At 42.2% G+C, this 17,857-nt stretch overlaps 1 protein-coding gene and 1 long non-coding RNA gene across 2 annotated transcripts in view; one reads left to right on the top strand and one right to left on the bottom strand.

Annotated features, from left to right (window-relative positions):
- Positions 1–16,663, top strand: part of LOC147996262 (uncharacterized) — a 30,584-nt gene extending 13,921 nt beyond the window's left edge. The window contains exon 2 of the long non-coding RNA XR_015674728.1: positions 14,994–16,663. This is a non-coding gene — a long non-coding RNA (uncharacterized LOC147996262). The remainder of the gene's footprint in view (positions 1–14,993) is intronic.
- Tm4sf4 (transmembrane 4 L six family member 4) lies at positions 1,684–16,882 on the bottom strand. Its single transcript, NM_053785.2, is given in 5 exon segments — positions 1,684–2,334; positions 5,324–5,513; positions 8,475–8,611; positions 15,585–15,674; positions 16,376–16,882. Coding segments are annotated over 5 exon segments (609 nt in total). The 5' UTR covers positions 16,550–16,882; the 3' UTR covers positions 1,684–2,316.
- Between the last annotated feature and the right edge of the window lie 975 nt (positions 16,883–17,857).

The raw sequence follows: 17,857 nt of genomic DNA, 5'->3' as shown, positions 1-17,857 counted from the left end.
CACTCAAGTAGGCAACACAAAGTTGGCTACTATGAGAAATGAGACTCTGAACACACACACACACACACACACACACACACATACACACACATACACTTACAAGTACAGGTGTGCATTCATACACACATAGCCAGAGGGGGAGGAGGAGGAGGAAGAGGAAGAAGAGGAAGAGGAAGAAAAGTAGAAGGAAGAGAGGAAAGGAGGGAGAGTCAGAAATATGTACATGTGTGTGGAGAGGGATCGCTCCAAGGGAGAATTTCTCTCATTGTCTTCTAGATCCCCATTCTAAGTCCTCTTATCTGAGTTATGCTATTTCCCCTTATCTTCTGGAAACAGGATTTGAAGCCTGTCCCTCTGGATGAGAACTTGTCAAATTCTTGTTTCTGTTCTTCATGTGTAAAATAATGAGACCGATGTGTGACTGGATATATCTATCCGTTTCTCTTCTGAAATAGAGGATCTGTAAAAGCCCTCGGATAATTGGTCCTCGGATGCCCATTCCCATTTCCCCATCAAAGAACTCAAATGAGTGAATTACTATAATGGGCAGGAGCATTCCTAAGCACTGTAATCAGGCCACACTCTTGGGAGTGTTATTTTGGCCTGCTTACACTTTATCCTGATTAATAGGCTCTCATAGAAGACAATGGCAGCATAACACGCTTGGTCCCAGCACTGCCCCAATGTTCAGATGGTGAAGGTTAGTTAGGGCTTGTAATTATAGAGCATTTTCTGGGTAAATTCAATAACCAGCCACATTTCAGAACCAATGGTCTAAACTGAATTGAAGTATGGTGTGCGTGTGTGTGTGTGTGTGTGTGTGTGTGTGTGTGTGTGTTAAACTCTCTCAGAAGATCCTAAGAGCCCATCTGCTTGGCCAAATTGGTCACAATTCTGCTGCAAGCTAAATTTCAGGTCTTAGATGCGATGACTCACCTTACAGAGTGTACTGCAATAGTACAGTAAGGCCAAGGTCACAGCATGTGGCACTTGACATCTTCAGTGCCTGACCTTTTGGATGACCCGCACATAGTAGGTGGTGGATTTGAGAACCAGGTTTTGGGCATGCCTAACCCGCACGGTGCAGTTTATCTGATCGGTGGCTCTAGAAGTGAGTCTGGATGGTATTTCCTCTGTATTCTTTGCAAGTTACATTGACCATGCTGAAAACCTTCATTTCATACTTGGTGACTTCATAGTACTCCCAAATAGATGTATTTCGACATTCCTTTTACAGAAGGGGAAATGGAGACTTACAAATTCACTTTCAGGGCCCTCTAAGCTGGTGTGTTGTAGAAGTGATATTTGAAGCCAAATGAATTTTGATTTCACATTCATGCCTGACCAATAACACCAAAGTTAACCTATTATCACATTACATGGAATTAGCAGGAGCTCTTAATCTTGCCCAATAGATTAAAAAAATATTATCCAAGTCAACTTCTTATGACATTTTAATGCTTGTTGGTCAGGCATGATAGCATATGCTTGGAATACCCACACTGAGAAGGTAGTTTTAGGAAGACCATGATTTCTAGAGCAGTTTGAATTATATAGCAAAAAACCAACCCCACCCCCCAGCCAAAACCAAAACCCCCAACCAACCAACCAACCAACCAACCAACCAAACAAACAAACAAACAAACAAACAAAAACCCCAAAATAAAACAATAAACAAAAAGTAAAGAAAGAATGCATTTATAAAAAGAAAAAAGACAAGCAGGTCTGATACATTCTTTCTCTTCTTCCTCCCCCCACATTTATTATTTTAATTCTGAATTTAATTAACTTAATATACATGTGGGAACCCTGGCAAATTATGACAGGCTCATAAAACTAGTTACAAGTAGTCCAGACAAGTTAGCCAAAACAGGCTTCACATAAAAATTATATATAATATAGCAATCATTCCTTACCTATGCATCCTGAAAAACCGGTTTTCCTTGTAATGCTTTATCTCTTTGAGTTCAATGCAAATATTCCTAAAGTATGGACATCTTTATACACAAAGAGACAATGTGGTAGGACAAGTGACCTCCTCTATTTTAACTTTTCTTATGGGAAATCATGAAAAATGTGCTTTAAACTTGTTCTGGAATTCAAAATAGGGCCTAATTTGCAAAGTAAAAAAATTCCACCAAATTCCTGGGTTGAGCTAAGTTGTTTGGAGAGAGTAAAGGATCTCCTGTGCCTCCCAAGCTCTGCCAGAGAGGATCCAACCGGACAGGAGTTAGCAGCCCATGTGTGCAGTGCTGGGCCTGGGCCATGTCTTCCCACACATGGTGCTGTAGACTTGGAGCAGATCATCGTAGCCTGTTAGACTGGTCTATCACCCTAGAGGGTAGGAAAAGAAAATGAGTTAAGATGTCTTTCTTTTCTCTAGTTCTCTCCCTGTTCTAGCCCTCCCTCCCCTGCCTTTTGACTTCTCTCATCCATTAGTGGGTTCCCTACTGTATACTCTCAACACTTTGATGACTTAGATTCAGACTTAAACTGTGGCTTACTTGCTTTCGATTACAGGCATGGGAGCTTTTATTTCTTTTGGGTCATTTATTAGTAAACACAAGTGGGGTGGAAAAGGTGCTTTGTTAAAGCCACAGTGAATATACATAGGTATGAAGACTTGAACCCAGTGCCTAGCTTATGTTGCCCATTTTATATGGGGATTAAGCAATTATAAGCATCATTTGCTGAGTCTCATGAGTGCAAAAATCGATGTGTAGCTATTACCTTGTAGTACACACTGAACGAATGCTCACATTTTATAAATAACCAAGGCAGGGCACCTGGTCACTATTTGGCCACTCTCCCAATTCTCACAGCTAGAATTTTGAGGAACCCTCCCATATGTCACTTTTTAAAAGACACCAGGCTCTGAAGGCTTTCAGCTTGACTGAACCCACATTGACCTGCACGCCTTCTGCATAAGTGAGGCAACAGGTAGATGGGATAGCTGAAAACCACGAGTCTGTCCTTTGTCTTCCTATTGTCAGTGACTTAGTCATTGTACCATCAAAGTACATAGCCTTGGCAAATTAAATTCAGTAAAGAGACTCTATACTGGCATTTATTTATGGCTATGCTTTTAAACAGACAGATAGCCTTAGATTTAGTGAACTATTATTATCTACCCAAGAAGCAAAGAAAATGTACCATTCAGCTAAAATATGACTATCAGTTTAGCTGCCTTAGGAATTATTCACTCATTTTAAATGGACTGGAAGATTTAAATGGTCAACATTCTTACAGATTTTTTTATTTTTGTTTTATGTGTATGGGTATCTTGTCTGTGTGTATATATGTGTGATTAGTGCTGGAGAGCCCAAAGGAAGGCATCAGGTCCCTGAAACTGGATTTACAGACTGTCGCTTGTTACCATGTGGATATTGAGAATCAAACCTGGGTTCTCTTGAAGAGCAGCCAGTGTTCTTAACCACCGAGTCATCTATCTATCTATCTATCTATCTATCTATCTATCTATCTATCTATCTATCAATCTGCCAAATGCTCAATATTCTTAATTGCTATCACAAAAGACCACTGATAATGGGCAATCATCCTTTCCAATTGTTTAAAGATTAAAAAAAAAAAAGCCTAAGTGTTGTAGCTTATGCCTTCAATCCCAAAGCTCAGGAGGCCGAGGCAGGAGGATCTCTATGAGCTTCAGGCCAGCCTGGTCCACTTATGGAACTTCCAGTCATCCAGGATGAGACCTGGTCTCAGAAAAAAAAAAAAGGAAACAAATACGCAGCACAAAAGATATGAAATTCTGCAGAAAATGCAGTCATCGGTGCAGTTTATTATACATGCATCCATGTTGGCAACCTGTACTTACTACAGACGCATTTTTAAATCCTCTACTTACTATTAGTAGTATGTTAAGTGTGTGCATATGTGCTATAGTGTGAGTGTGTAGGGTCTAAGGACAACTTTCAGGAGCCAGCTTTCTTCTTCTGCTATGGGTTCTGGGAATTGAAACCAGACTTGCATTTAAACATTTACAATTTTGTTCATTTGTGTATGTGTGTGTGTGTGTGTGTGTGTGTGTGTGTGCGTGTTGTGCAATGCTTGAGGGGAGATCAGTGAACACCTTTGGGAGTCGGTTGTCTCTTTCCTCTGTGTGGGTCCCGTGGATTGTACTCAGGCTGACAGTCTTGGCAGGCAGTGCTTTTACCCACTGAACCATCTCGGCGGTGCTGATTTTCTTATACTTTCAAAGCAATATATGAGCAGTAACTTTTGTAGTATTATAGTTTAGAAGGAAGGAAAAAAGTAAGGCTTCATTTAAAAAAATTCTGACAGCACTTTTTATTGGATTTTTTTTCTATTCCTAGTTTTTATTTTCATTTTTACTTTTGGAATTGTATATTGTTTAATATGTAAGTTTTATATTCTATTTTCAAACTCTCAACCCTTTCATCCATGGTGCTGCTAATTGAGCCTCACGTATGCGAAGAAAATGTTTTACCAGTGGACCAGCCTATTAATACCTTCAGTCTAGTGTTTTCAATATTATAGTTTAGTGAGAATATTTTTTCACACTTGGCAAATAAAAATAATTTTAAAAGACTGGGAGGATGTATAAGAAAATTAGCAGCTTTATACAGTGAGAACCTGGGAGAATTTGAGAGAGTAAAAGGGAGGGAGGGAGGCTTTCCAGGTCATTATGTATTTTTATATATGTGTCTTTATACACATTTTCATATACGTATATGCATATGTATATATATACATACATATTACTTATTTGAAATGTAAAAACTGTTACTGTTTTAACTATGTCTAAATCTGTTTATAATAAATGTGTGTGGATATGTAATTGCCCAATCTAATTTGGTTATGTGTTGAAATAATCTGACTGTTATATTATCTATACATTTGTCTTTATTTTTTTATATTTTGTTATTGACATTTTATGATGGAATTTAGAAAGTCATCTTGACTAACTTTTTTTTCCTACTCTTCTTGTATTAGAAATTGTTTAGGTTCTACATTAATCCTCGTCACTGGAGGAAGTGAGAGTTCCAGGCTAGGTGTGATATATTATTACAAGAACATGCTCATCTGGAAAACACTTCCTCAAAGACCTTCTGTGAATGTTGTATGTACACACACACACACACACACACGTGTGAGGCAGGGGAGCATGGTCACTACATGTGCAATATTGTTCACTGCATGTGCTGTTTGTAGGAACTGGCAGGAACCACAGGATGACTAGGTTTTTCCCAGGCAGACAAACTCACCAGCCCTCATGACATGGCAATGGTGGCCTGACTTGCACTCCTTGGCTCTGAGAAGAAACAATGGAATCCTAACTTACCCCACAGCAGCCACAGCACTGGCAGTCTCCACAGAGAGTTCCCAGGAGGCCATTGATCACCTGGATGGCACAGAGAACCATCTGGATCCCTCCGATGACCAGCAGAATGGAGAAAAGGGTGAGATTCCAAGGGACCACATCGCGGGGTTCTTCGCACTTGCTCCACAAGGCTTGGTCATTAAGATAATCACTACAGGTGACAGGGATGCAGGGAGGAGGGAGACATTTGTCAAATGTATTTAATTTCCCTAGACTAGAAAGTTGCCATTAGTATTTCTCTTGTACAAGACAAGCTCTATGGTGGAAAAACTTTTAACAACAACCAAAGAACCCAAGCAAACCTCACTGAGTACATCTGAATGCAGATGCTGTCCTGGACACTTCACATCCTCACTCCTTTATTGCTTACAGAAACCAATGACTTTTTCTCCATTCCACACACAAGGATGCTGGCACACCACCCTTGTTTGTGGATGATGGGGATGTGGAAGCACAGGGACTTTAAGTGACTTGCCTCAGTCACAAACTATTAAATGACAGAGCAATGTCTGTGAGCTGACCAAGGGGATGAATCAGCACACACACATTCATAAAGAAGCAGAAAATGAAGCTGCAACAGGCCTGGGAGGTATGCACTGCACCCACGTTGATGGCCTTCATCCTAGATATCATTACTAGAGATCGTCTCTATGGTCACAAGTTACCAAGCGGCCATCAAAGCCGTGTAAAATAGACCACGTCACATGGCTAAAACGAAGCATCTAAGCTGGGTGTGATGGCTCACAGCTGTAATCTCAACTCTTAGGAGCTAAGGGCAAGATGCCTTGAGTTCGAGGCGAACCGGATGCTATGGTATGATAGCCTGTCTCAACAAACAAAAAAACCCACCTCTACAACAACAACAAAAAAGATGCCCCTCAGTTGACAGAGTGTTTGCCTGGCATGCCTCAGGCCATGAGTGTTATCTACAATACAGAATAAAAGAGACAAGGTGGCACATATGTATAATGCTAGAACGAAGGAAGTAGAGGCAGGATCAGACATTTAAGTCCCTCCTTGGCTATATAGTTAGCGAAAATAAGAAGACGTAACTAAACAAATAGTACAAATTGGGGACATGGAGACTATTCAGTGGCTGCTCTGGCTCACTGGCTGCCCACACAGAGGCCCTGGTTCAATTCCTGGCACCTACATGGGATCTTACAGCCATGTACAGTTTTAGGGCTCTGGTTCCCTTTTCTGGCCTCCATATGTTTGTGCACTCATGCGCAGACACCTCTACCACTTACACACACACACACACACACACACACACCAAAATAAAAAAATAAATCTTAAAAAAAGGACTGGATTTTAACCAAATTTTAATTCAAGTTTTTGTTAGCGTACAGACATTCCACACAGGAAGAGACCTAAATTTCTGTATAGGGAGAGCATGTAGCAATCTAAAGGTGCGATCTTTTGAGGGAGAAATGGGAAGTTCCCTAGAGATGATGGGTAGGAGTTGTGGGGTCACACACACATAGGGGCTTCCTTCCTATATGGGCTATGTGTCAGATTTAAAGCAGCCTGGGACACATGAGATCCCGCCTAGAAAGGAAAAAGGAAGGAAAGCAGAAGGGTATCCTAAAGGCTCCCTTTCCCCTCCGATGTGTCCCCTATCGTGGATCTCATGGCATATACAATCTACTCTTTGTCCCTTTACTGTCACCATCAGCGAACATTTCCAAGAAAAACAGTGCCACGTTCCTCGGTATTGAGAGACTACGGGCTTTATAGTCTAAGCTGGAATCTCAGAAGCTACCTCAGTCACATTAAGTTCATAGAGGGCAATGTGTTTTACACAGCAGAGCACCACAGAAATCTATGGTAACACTGCAGGGATGTTGTAGAATAGATCGAAGCAATAACAGAAGTGTCCATCAGAAAGACGAAATCCACTGCTTTCCCGACGCTTCCCAGGGGAGAGACTGAGCTACTGACAAAATACCTCCAGAGAAAGCTCAGCCTGCTGGTGTCTGAATGCTATGTTCCTCAATCCAACCCCACAGTGATGGTGTCTCATCAGTTCGTTGAAAGATATGGGGTGTTTCCACAGTAAAAGAAACATTTTGGAGTCATTGTGCGTGGTGTTAAGATGACAGCGATCTTGCCTTGGTTAGTCGTGAGAATAAGGTTGAGGTACTTGAGACCAGTGAACACACCAAGACCATCAGATCAGAGCCAGTGCCCCCCACCTCCCTAGTTGGAGATAATTCTGTGTAAATGAACACAGAGCGGTCTCAATTCATACAGCCATCCCTCTGTGTGCTCAGGTTCCACACATGTAAGTTTGATCATGAACTGCTGATTAAAATGGCATCCATAACGAGCGTGTCATTGTTCTCTAAGCAAAGCAGTTATTTGCATTGCATTTTCATTGCATCAAGGATTATAAGCAATATGCAAATGCTGTTAGCCTGTGCAGGGCTGAAGTTATTGGGGATCGCTAACTATAGATGTCCTGGAGCCTCTTAGATGAGGAGGACAACTGTTTATTGGTATATTACAGAGCTGTTTTTTTTTTTTTAAAGTGGGCTCATTCTCTATGTGTTAGAATATCCAAGAGCTGTACTTCCTGTCTCCCAAGGATAACCAGCCAGAAATAGAGGGTTTGAGATAATGAACAGATGAGAAGTGGTCTAAGCTTCTCAGAGGATACGGTATAGTTATCTAACTATAGTTATCAACTGAAATGGAAATGTTCTGTATGCTTGCTGTTCAGCAGAGTAGCTTACAAGCCACAAACAGCTAGTGAGTACCTGAAATATGGTTAGAATTTTGGATCTCAAATATGGTGACTATGTAGTTGGCAGATTTTGCTTATGTTATTAAAGACCAAGCATCTAGATGTTCTGACTTCTAGTCCTAGCTACACTCCCTGAGGACAAAGATCTTGAATAAAATTTGTTAATGTTTGGATATGACATGTGACACAACAATTTTTCTCTGGTCAACTCTTCCAGTTTTGTTTGCCAAAAGGACACTCAGAAGTGAAAACCATGCAACTTCTAACCATGCAGCCAGCTTTGGCTTGTCGGGGGTGACGTGCTGAGAGTACAGAAAGGAGAAGCCGTCACGCCATTCCGATCATTGTACAGTGGAGCCTTACCCATCGTGGAAGGGGTATCCCCAGGTGTTATTGGTCATGAAGCATTTAGGACCCTTGTTGATGGAAACGGCTGAGACGATAAATGAGTATGCAGCACCCAAGAAGCCAACCACAGCAAACAACGTGGAGGTGAACATCTGAAAGTGAAGGGAGACAACGAAGCTCTTAGGCCAGGCAGAGATTATTCATGTCCAGTTATGCCATTCAGCATACCCGCCCGCCTGATGCCAAACATGATGGCCATAGGGCAGGAGCCGCTTGTTATTATGGGGGAGACTATAGCTCTGTAAGAGTGGAGCTTTGTGTTCTGTGCTTCCCCTTTTTACTGCACGCTCGGTATTTGCTCATTCATTGATTGAGGAATGCCACACTGTCTGGTATACCATGGTATATCTATAATCCATGCTCTTGGAGGAGGAGGCAGGAAGTTCAGAAATTCAAGGTCATTCTGGGCTGTCTGTCAAATTTAAGCCAGCATGGTGCACACAAGTCCCTGTCTAGAAAACAGCAGGATGAGTGTTATTTTGAGAGCGTGTTTGTTTGTAATTTTCAACTGGACTGTAAGAGGGGGCTGGCAAAGAGGGGGTGCAGATGTAAACAGCCATGTTTAGGCAGATGAGAAGTCAGGTTAACAAAAAGCACACGAGGCGATAGTACTCCCTTTTGTCAGAGTGTAACTGTCTGAATTACTAGACCACCTCTGTCTACAATGCTAATGTCATATATAGTATAAATGGTCTAGCTAAAAGGAAGATATAGAAGAAATTAACCTTAGTAATATATTTTGTTTAATTTTACATATTTAATATGTTATCATTTCAACATGTAATCAGTATAAAATATATGCCTTTTTTGTATAAGCTCTTTGGAATATGATCATATTTTGTGTAGATTAGATTTCCCACTTTTTCTGTAGTCACACTGGGCTATCATATTGAATAATATTTATCTAGGTCATTTGAAATTTTTGGCAGTTAAAGGATTTAAAATCCATGGATCTGGTGTTCATTGGATTAATGGCAATGTTTTCTCTCAAGAAAGAAGGGAATGTGATAGATGAAGGTAGCTGTTCTTAAAAGGATAAATCGTGGTTTATATCATTGTATGATGTATCTGGGAAACTGAGGCACTGGGTTACAGTTTCAGAAAGCCATAGGTGGTATGCTGTATTTTTGAGCTCTAGTTTGAAATATCCCACCGTAAAATAAATGAAACAAACACTCTAATTTCCATAATCTTACAGAATAGGCGGATCACATAAAGGAAGGAACACTTTCCAATATGTCGCTGTAATTTATATCACACAAAAATGTCTTTAAAAGTTGTTAAGTTCACTAGTGAGGTATATGATATTTTTAATGTCTTTTATTGTTTCGATACAGGGTCTTGCTATATAGACTAGGCTGGCCTAGAACTCACAGAGTTCCACCTACATCTGCCTCCTTCAAGCACTAGACTAAAGGACTGTGTCACCATGCGTAGCCAGATATGATCTGTACTAAACCAGTATGGGTTAAGTCCCACTCATCATAGATTTTATGTTAAAACTTCTTTCATTAAAACAGAACTTACTGATCAAAGTATTTAGTTAGGGCACTCACTCCCAAACTGATAATATTTAAAGTGGAGAGGCTTGGGACTCGGGGCAGCTTCCAAGGTCACCACCACCTCTTGAGAGCATGACTGCCTGCCAGATTTTGGAGTGCAGCACGGGAACCTTCATCCTAGCATTTGCACCCCAGGATCCTTTATCTCCCTGAAGGGAATACATCGAAAAGAGGAACACTAATGCGTCATGACTACAAATGGGTGGGTATGAGTTACAGGTAGGAGGACCTGGGTCTAAGTCCTGGCTCCTCCCACCTGACCTCATGAAGTTAATCATTCTTTTGCATTTCCTCTTCTGTATAATGAGGTCCAATACTAATACTCAATGAATAAGAGAACCTATTCAGTGGTGACTAGTGACCCCTCTAGAAGAACCAGATATTCCTCAGGGTTAAGGTAGTGTGAGTTACTAAATAATGCCCAGCATCCTATTCACTGACAAGACACTAGGGATCTTTTGTGCTTATTTTAGAAATGTTTCTGTGACTCTATAGCATACTTAATACAGTATTAGTACATAATAATTTATTATTGTTGTTCTATAATAGTTTAACTGTTGTACCCTCGCCTTTCAACACATACAAAATGCAAAAATCTAGGGAGAAAGGCAAAGGTAAACAGATTCCTTCTCAGATACTCATTCCAGAAATCCATTCTGCAGCCAAATGCTCTACTGATGAGCTACTCCCCTCCCTCCCCACAATCACATTTTATCCACACTGCTAAACACGCATTTCCACCTTGTATGGCGTCAAAGCTTTCTTTGAAATAGATAAGAAACTCCTGGAATCAGATGCCTTTTAAGTCACCCCTGCCGGTTTTATGACTCCCCCCTCCCCTAAATCAGGGTCCAGTGATCATTGAACCCAGGTCTGTCATTACTGAGAGTGTGTCTTTGGCCATTGTCTCTGCTGATATTGGATAGAACACATGGGAAGGACAATGGAGCTGAAAGGGGTGTGGGCTGGGAACATAGTATTTACAGTGTTGGGCAATGGCAATGTGTTAGGGATATACCTCTGATGGGCACAGACCTTCCTACTTGATAACCATTATAAGAGACCTATAGAGGCTACCTGAAGTCAGTTCTCTCCCTCTCCCTACTTCCTTCCCAATCGTAGCCTCTCAAGTGCTGGGATTACAGTGTACAGTAAGCCCGACTGGTTTTCTCTGAAAGCAGTAGTATCTGAAATGTTCTGCTTTGACTCTGCCTGAGAAAGCTATGGGGACTACAATCAGAAACTTAATGTATGGACTGACTTTCCTCACTTGTAAAACGAGGACTTCATTGTGTAACTCAGGGATCTTTTCTGGGGATTAAACCTGGGAAAGTCCAGAAGTCCCCCGACACTCCCCTGGTATTTTTTGCTGCAGTCAGCCAACAGGCAGTTATCCAGGGTTACCTGTCCTTGATACCAGCCCACTTCCCTGAGACTTCTCTTCCTCCGCCTTACACTAATGTTGTGGCCCCTTTCTCTGATTCTGCTAAGGTCTTTCCACAGCCAACAGTTGTTACGACCATAACCCATTTTACAGCAGGGCAAATTTTCTATTTTGTTTTCTCTTTGTTTCAAATATTTGATGTGCTAGGGATTAAACCCTAGCAATTCACTACTGGGTGTCCTGCCCAGAAGATGATTTTTAAAGAGTAGAGAAGAACGAAGACGTGTAGATCCATAAAGTTCTTACTTCATGATAGTGTGTCCTTAAAAGCATTGCCTTTTTTAAAATTTAATTTAATATATAATTTTTTACTTATTCACTTCACATCTTGGTCACTGCTACTCCTCCTGCTCACCTCCTTCCATAAAACTTCCTCCACTACCCCTCCACTTTTCTTTTGTGTGGGTATCCCCTTACTGTTCAAATCAAGTCTCTGTGAGGCGAGGCTCACCCTCTCCCACTGAAGCCAGACAAGGCAGCCCAGCTAGAAGAACATATCTTACATCCAGGCAACAGCTTTTGGGACAGCCCCTGCTCCAGTTGTTCAGGACTCACATGAAGATCAAGCTGCACATCAGCTACATATGTATGGAGAGGCCTAGGTCCACCCTGTGTGTGTTCTTTGGTTGGTGGTTCAGACTCTGAGAGCCCCAAGAGTCCAGGTAAGTTGGCTCTGTTGTTCTTCCTGTGGAAGTCCTATCCCCTTCAGGGCCTGCAATCCTTCCTCCTTCCTATTTTTTCATAATGCCTTTCTTAAATTTCTTTCAATCTGGCTGCCACTGGAAGGAATAAATAACTAGATATTCAGGATCCGCCCATAGGGAGCAGTGGTGAGCTGAGCACAAGAAGAAATGTTCACACAACTGCACACACTTGCCTTATGATGAGACCAAGATTTTCTTCAAAACATTAACCCCATCACCCTGCCTGGGGTGGGGATGCAGGGATTTATTACTTGATGTGGTTAAGAACATCTGCTTTACCCCTGGCTGTCTTCTTATCAATCTACTTTCCATCCCACTATTAAAGATGACTTTGAGTCAAATCCAAGGTTTCTAAACTGCCCTTTCCTAAAGGGAATGAGTTGATAAAATTAATTAGTTGTCTAAGTGGGCCCTGGGAGGTGAGTATTTCTCAAAGATTAAAGAGAGTACAGCGGGCAATGAGCAAACAGACAAGGCATGGGAAAAAGAGGCAGTGACCTAAAAGCAAACACAGGTCAAGGCTTCAAAGGCCACCCTGAAAGGTACCAGCTCTTCCTCTTCTCCAGGCTCATTTCAGCCTAATTAATCTGAGAGAGTTCAGACCTTTGGGCTGAGCCTGAGCCTTTCTCTCCCACCCCCTCACAGGGCCTGTTGGGGGTTAGAAGAGAGAGAGAGAGAGAGAGAGAGAGAGAGAGAGAGAGAGAGAGAGAGAGAGAGAGAAAGAGAGAGAGACAGAGAGAGACAGAGAGAGAGAGAGACCGAGAGACAGAGAGAGAGAGAGACAGAGAGAGACAGAGAGAGACAGAGACAGAGAGAGAGAGAGAGACCGAGAGACAGAGAGAGACAGAGACCATCAGGTTCATTTTCTCAGGCTTCACAATGAAACTGTGAATTGGATGATTTCAAGCTTGTTTACAGTTCACAGGTTCACTTTATCTGCGCAGTTACCACATCCTGTGGCTCCTGCCTTCCAACTCCTGCTTTTCTTTTTATTATTGAAGGACAAGAATGGTGCAGGCTCAGTTAACAATTGGGGAATGTTCTAGAAAAACATAACAATGCCAGTGTGGGTGGGGGAGACCGACACTCTGGCTTCTGCTGTGTTTGCTCACAGAGCTTTCTACTGGCAGAATTTCTCGGAGCTCCACAGATAACTGGGGCAGTGTGCGCTCGTAAGGAAACACCTTGAGCCATTTACAGAAATAATTCAGATAGCACCACTGTAGTACTTAAATGATGCAGCTGTGTGTGTGTGTGTGTGTGTGTGTGTGTGTGTGTGTGTGTGTGACAAAATTGTCTATTAACTATCTCACTTGGTGTTCCAGATCCTCTAAACAGAAGAAGTATAACTATCAAGTAGGGGCCTTGAACTATAAACATGGTCTTAGATGGGGATAAGGGACACTACCAGGTTCCACAAAGCATCCAGTATGGAACCCTAGAGCACAGGCCATATTAACATAACATAGGCCCTGGTTGTGCTGGGAGGCCAGTGATACTGGGTTAATTTCTTATTTGAAAAGAAGTAAGACATACATCCTGGAGGCCTCAGGAGCTCTCGTAGATAACGTATATTAACCAGACCAAATATTCTAGAACATGTTTGCTCAACTATGCTTGGAACACAAGGATTTCTTGCTGCACTCTCCATTTAAATCTAATGAAATTAAAGTTTTGTATAATATTTTGGACATGGTTTCACTTCTGCCTGTGGTTATAGAGGAACCTAGAAGCAAGCAAGCAAGCCTGCCCACCTCAGGCCTGTTTTGTACCTGCCAGCCATCACTCAATTCTGCTCGGCATCAGCAAGGCACAGACAGATTTTTAAACACAGGCATGGTTTTTATTTATCTTCATCCATATTCCTTAATTGGTATGTTTTCAAATTGGTATGTCTTCCAAACTGACAAATTATAAATGCTCTGACGGGAAAGAGTTATATAGCACTTCCTTTCCTTTATAGTCAAAATGAAAATAATATCTAGTATTTAGAACATTTAACACATAGTTATCTCAAATGAACTGTCGCTACTTCTGACACTCTTCGCAAATGATCATTCTGAATGCTGAAAGGACTATTTTCAGTATCCGTGATGGCTTTTTAGAAGGTGAATATTCTCTGAATGATGTGACGTCACACGAGAAACTGCAGTGTATCTATAATATACTGAGCACAGCAGCCCTTCATGTGTGCTTGCTAGATACCTTCTTTCTGTACTAAATCAACAAATGTTTATGAGAAGGAGATGTCAAGAATTTCAGAATGGGTAGACAGACTTTCAAGAATTTAAAGTGGGCTTGGGAGTCTCCTTGACGGGAACAGGAATCCTGGGAAGCTGGAGAGGAGAATCCTTTATTCTTTATCAAACCTAGGATCTACCACCATCATATTTCTGACTCATCTCATACCCAAATGCTTGATAGTTTTTAAGCCAACTGTTTTGCTAATTTGTATCACAATTTGAAAAAAGTTGAAATTGTTAGCAAACACAAAGATGGTGTTATTAAATTTTAGTTGTCAGGTGCCCCTTGAGTTTCTAGAGCTTTGGGTTGTCCGTCCTTTGTTACAAAGGAAGTTTGAAGGTTTAGAAACAGCAAAGGCTTATCCCCATCAAAATAAGGATTTCTTTCCTTCATAAAATAAAAACAACTGGGGGATAAGTAAAAGAAAACATTCTTTGTTGTTTGGATACGTGTATCTTTGTACCAGGGTTTGGCCCATATCTAGGGAATTCTGATCCAGTCCAACTTGCTTATCTTACAGTTGGTGTCTTGCCCAGCTGCAGAAATGGGACCTGACTCACATTCCAGCATTCCTTCTGCGCCCCTGGAAGCATTAATACCTCCCTAGTCTCCACTTCACCAACAAAAAGGTGGATGGCCACAAGAAAAAAGGAGAAGAGGCTGAAATCCTGAGGTTGATTCTGAATGGTAATAGGAAATACAGTTTCCATAAAGAGTGCCCTTTCTTTTACTTGCTCTGGTCTCCTTCAGTGAAGAGGCAATTGAGGGCTGGAAGAAGGATATGACTTGGTGACGTTCTCATGTCTTTTTAGTTAGCCAGAGAGGGAAACCTGTGGCTCTATCTTTGCCCTCCTTCTGGGGCCTCACTCTGGTTTTAAGGCTCTGGCATCTCCGTGTACTTGTAAAACTTAAATGTATCTTCAGCTCTATGAAGGCTGTAGAATTTAATGTTTTATTCTTATTATTCTGATCAGTGGGAATTAGAGCTTAATCATATACTAGATGACCCAGGAGTCTTGGCTGGGGCTGATTATTTGTTTCGCACACCCGTGCTGCCCAGCACAAACAGCGAACCCCAGCTATTCTGCCAGCTGATCCCATAACGACTCACCGCAAATCGCTTCCCACAGCTCTCATTACCACAGCATCCGCAGCAGTCATTGTTCTGCAGGCCCAAGAACACCAGCGCAGGGAAGATCATCTGCCAGCAAGAGAAGCACTTAGAGGGTCTGGCATGAAGGGAAAACCATATTTTTCTAGCTAGTGAAGACCTCAGGTTTCAGGGGCTTAAGGGGGCAGGCAAGACCTAACAGCTGGTATGGCTCATGGGTAGACAGGGGGTTTTGAGTATGGGGGTTCCATTTGGACAACTTCTGTGAGGAGATTTTAAGAGCTGATATGCTGAGTTTTCATTTACAGGGTGCGTTTAGGGCAAGGATAAATTTATACTCAGGGTATAGAAAGTGAGTCCCTCTAGTACGAGCTAGAGGTCCCACCCATATTGGAAACAAGGCGATGAAGAAGCAGTGATTCCTGAATGAGGGCTAACCTAGAGCTTCTGCATCTCTTCATTCTAAGTCAATCCATTTGTATAAAGCACCGTGTTCTGTTTTTAATTCTTATTGCCACGACTGACTGAAGTAAAGCAATCAGGTAGCTGTTAGCTTGGTCCTGTGGGCTCAAATGTCCTAGGGTGACTCCAGCCCAGGCTTAGGGGTGAACCACTTAGTAAACCAAGCTGTCCTCAGCCACGAATAGAAAGGGGAAGTATATTAAGGCACTACTTTTCATCACACAAAAGGTTATTAGCTTCAGAATGGCATCCCATGCTCTAAGGACTGAATGAGAAGCGGATGAAAGCGGGGGAATTCTCCTTTGTGGGACTAAGGTCTTTCTACTCACCAAGACTCCACTTCCCAGTATTCCTCCGAAGTACCAGACCTCATCTGAAAGGTGGCTGTTGTCATCCACCACTTTTCCTCCAGGAAAAAACAACAGGATATTTGCCAGGACGGCAAACACAGCCAAGGGAATGAGGGTGCCCCCCAGGCACCTGGCACAGCCCCCAGTACACATGCTGGGGTGGCACAGTAAAGCACAGAGATCAAAGGCTCCTCACCACCAGCTTCACAGGACTCCTCAGGGATTTTGGCAGCGCGTTGCAGTGGCTGTACCTGGTTCAGTAAGAAATTTGGGACCAAAATGTCAGAGCGTTTTGAACCGTGGAGTCACTTCTGAACTATAGCAGGCCCTCAGTGGCAATGGGCATTTATATCCCTGACCCAATGTCTTTTTTTTTTGCACCCCATAAATGAGATTACGTTCTGCGCGATCGTTCAATTGTTTTGCCATGGAGACCAATAACCTCTGTTAATAATCCACCAGCACAGACAAGATGTTCGAGTTGCTGCAATTGAAGAGAAGGCTGGGATAGGCAGTGTTCAGCACTGCCCCTTTAATTTCATAACGTCTCTGCCCAAATAAAGAAGTACTCCCTAGGTATTACATCACTCTCATAATCCACTAATATCCTGATTAACGTTATGCCTCCCAAACACTAAGTGATCTGCTCAGCTCTTCCTTGGTCTTGTTCACGGAAAGCCTGAGACACCGGCATATCCAGATGGGCTTGTTTTCCTTAATAGAAAAATAATTTCATGGCTTTATTGTATACTGCTAAACTCAGGTCTGGGATTTTTAAAGGACAAAATCAGAACAGCTATTTACTTTACTGCCTGACTGCTGTATTTCTTTACTTGTTTACTCAATTAGGCAATTAAATACCACGTTCTTCCCACCACATCATAGAATCAGCAAAACCGATTTTTCTAATTGGGTTGTTTGGTTACTTCCTACAGAAATAGAAACCCGTGTGTACTGGAGCAAGAGGAGAGCCCTGGGAGAAGCTAGATGCTGATGGAGGCAGAGAGGATGAGACTGGAGGCAGCTAGAAATCAGGAGGAAGGAAAATACACCCGCACTGGAGGCTTGGCCGCCTGTTCAGGAGCACAGTTGCGTTATTGGCTTGCTTTAGGTCTCTTAGGATGTCTCAGGCACACCTACACCAGCTCCACATGATGCACTGACTTATCCGGGTATTGTGTGATGAATCAGCCAGAGCAGTATGGGATGGGGGTGGGGACAGATCCTGTCTAGCTCCTTACTGACAGTCTAGAGGTCAAAACTGATGACAGTAAGTAAGGTATTTAGGGGCTCGAATTGTTGCTAAAAACAAAACAACAGAACCCAATTGACTCATAACTGTCATGGAGCACTTGCTCCTTGACAGAGATGACCAAGGAAACAGTGGACTATGCTTTGCCAAGTCTCTGGGACCACAGTCCAGGGGAGATGGATGTGGGAAGGATTATGGGGAGGCAGACA

This window comes from Rattus norvegicus, chromosome 2 (genome assembly GCF_021556685.1).
Source record: "Rattus norvegicus strain SHRSP/BbbUtx chromosome 2, alternate assembly SHRSP_T2T, whole genome shotgun sequence".
Lineage (NCBI taxonomy): Eukaryota > Metazoa > Chordata > Mammalia > Rodentia > Muridae > Rattus > Rattus norvegicus.
The sequence above is the reverse complement of the archived record's forward strand: the minus strand, read 5'-3'. Positions and strand labels throughout refer to the sequence as shown.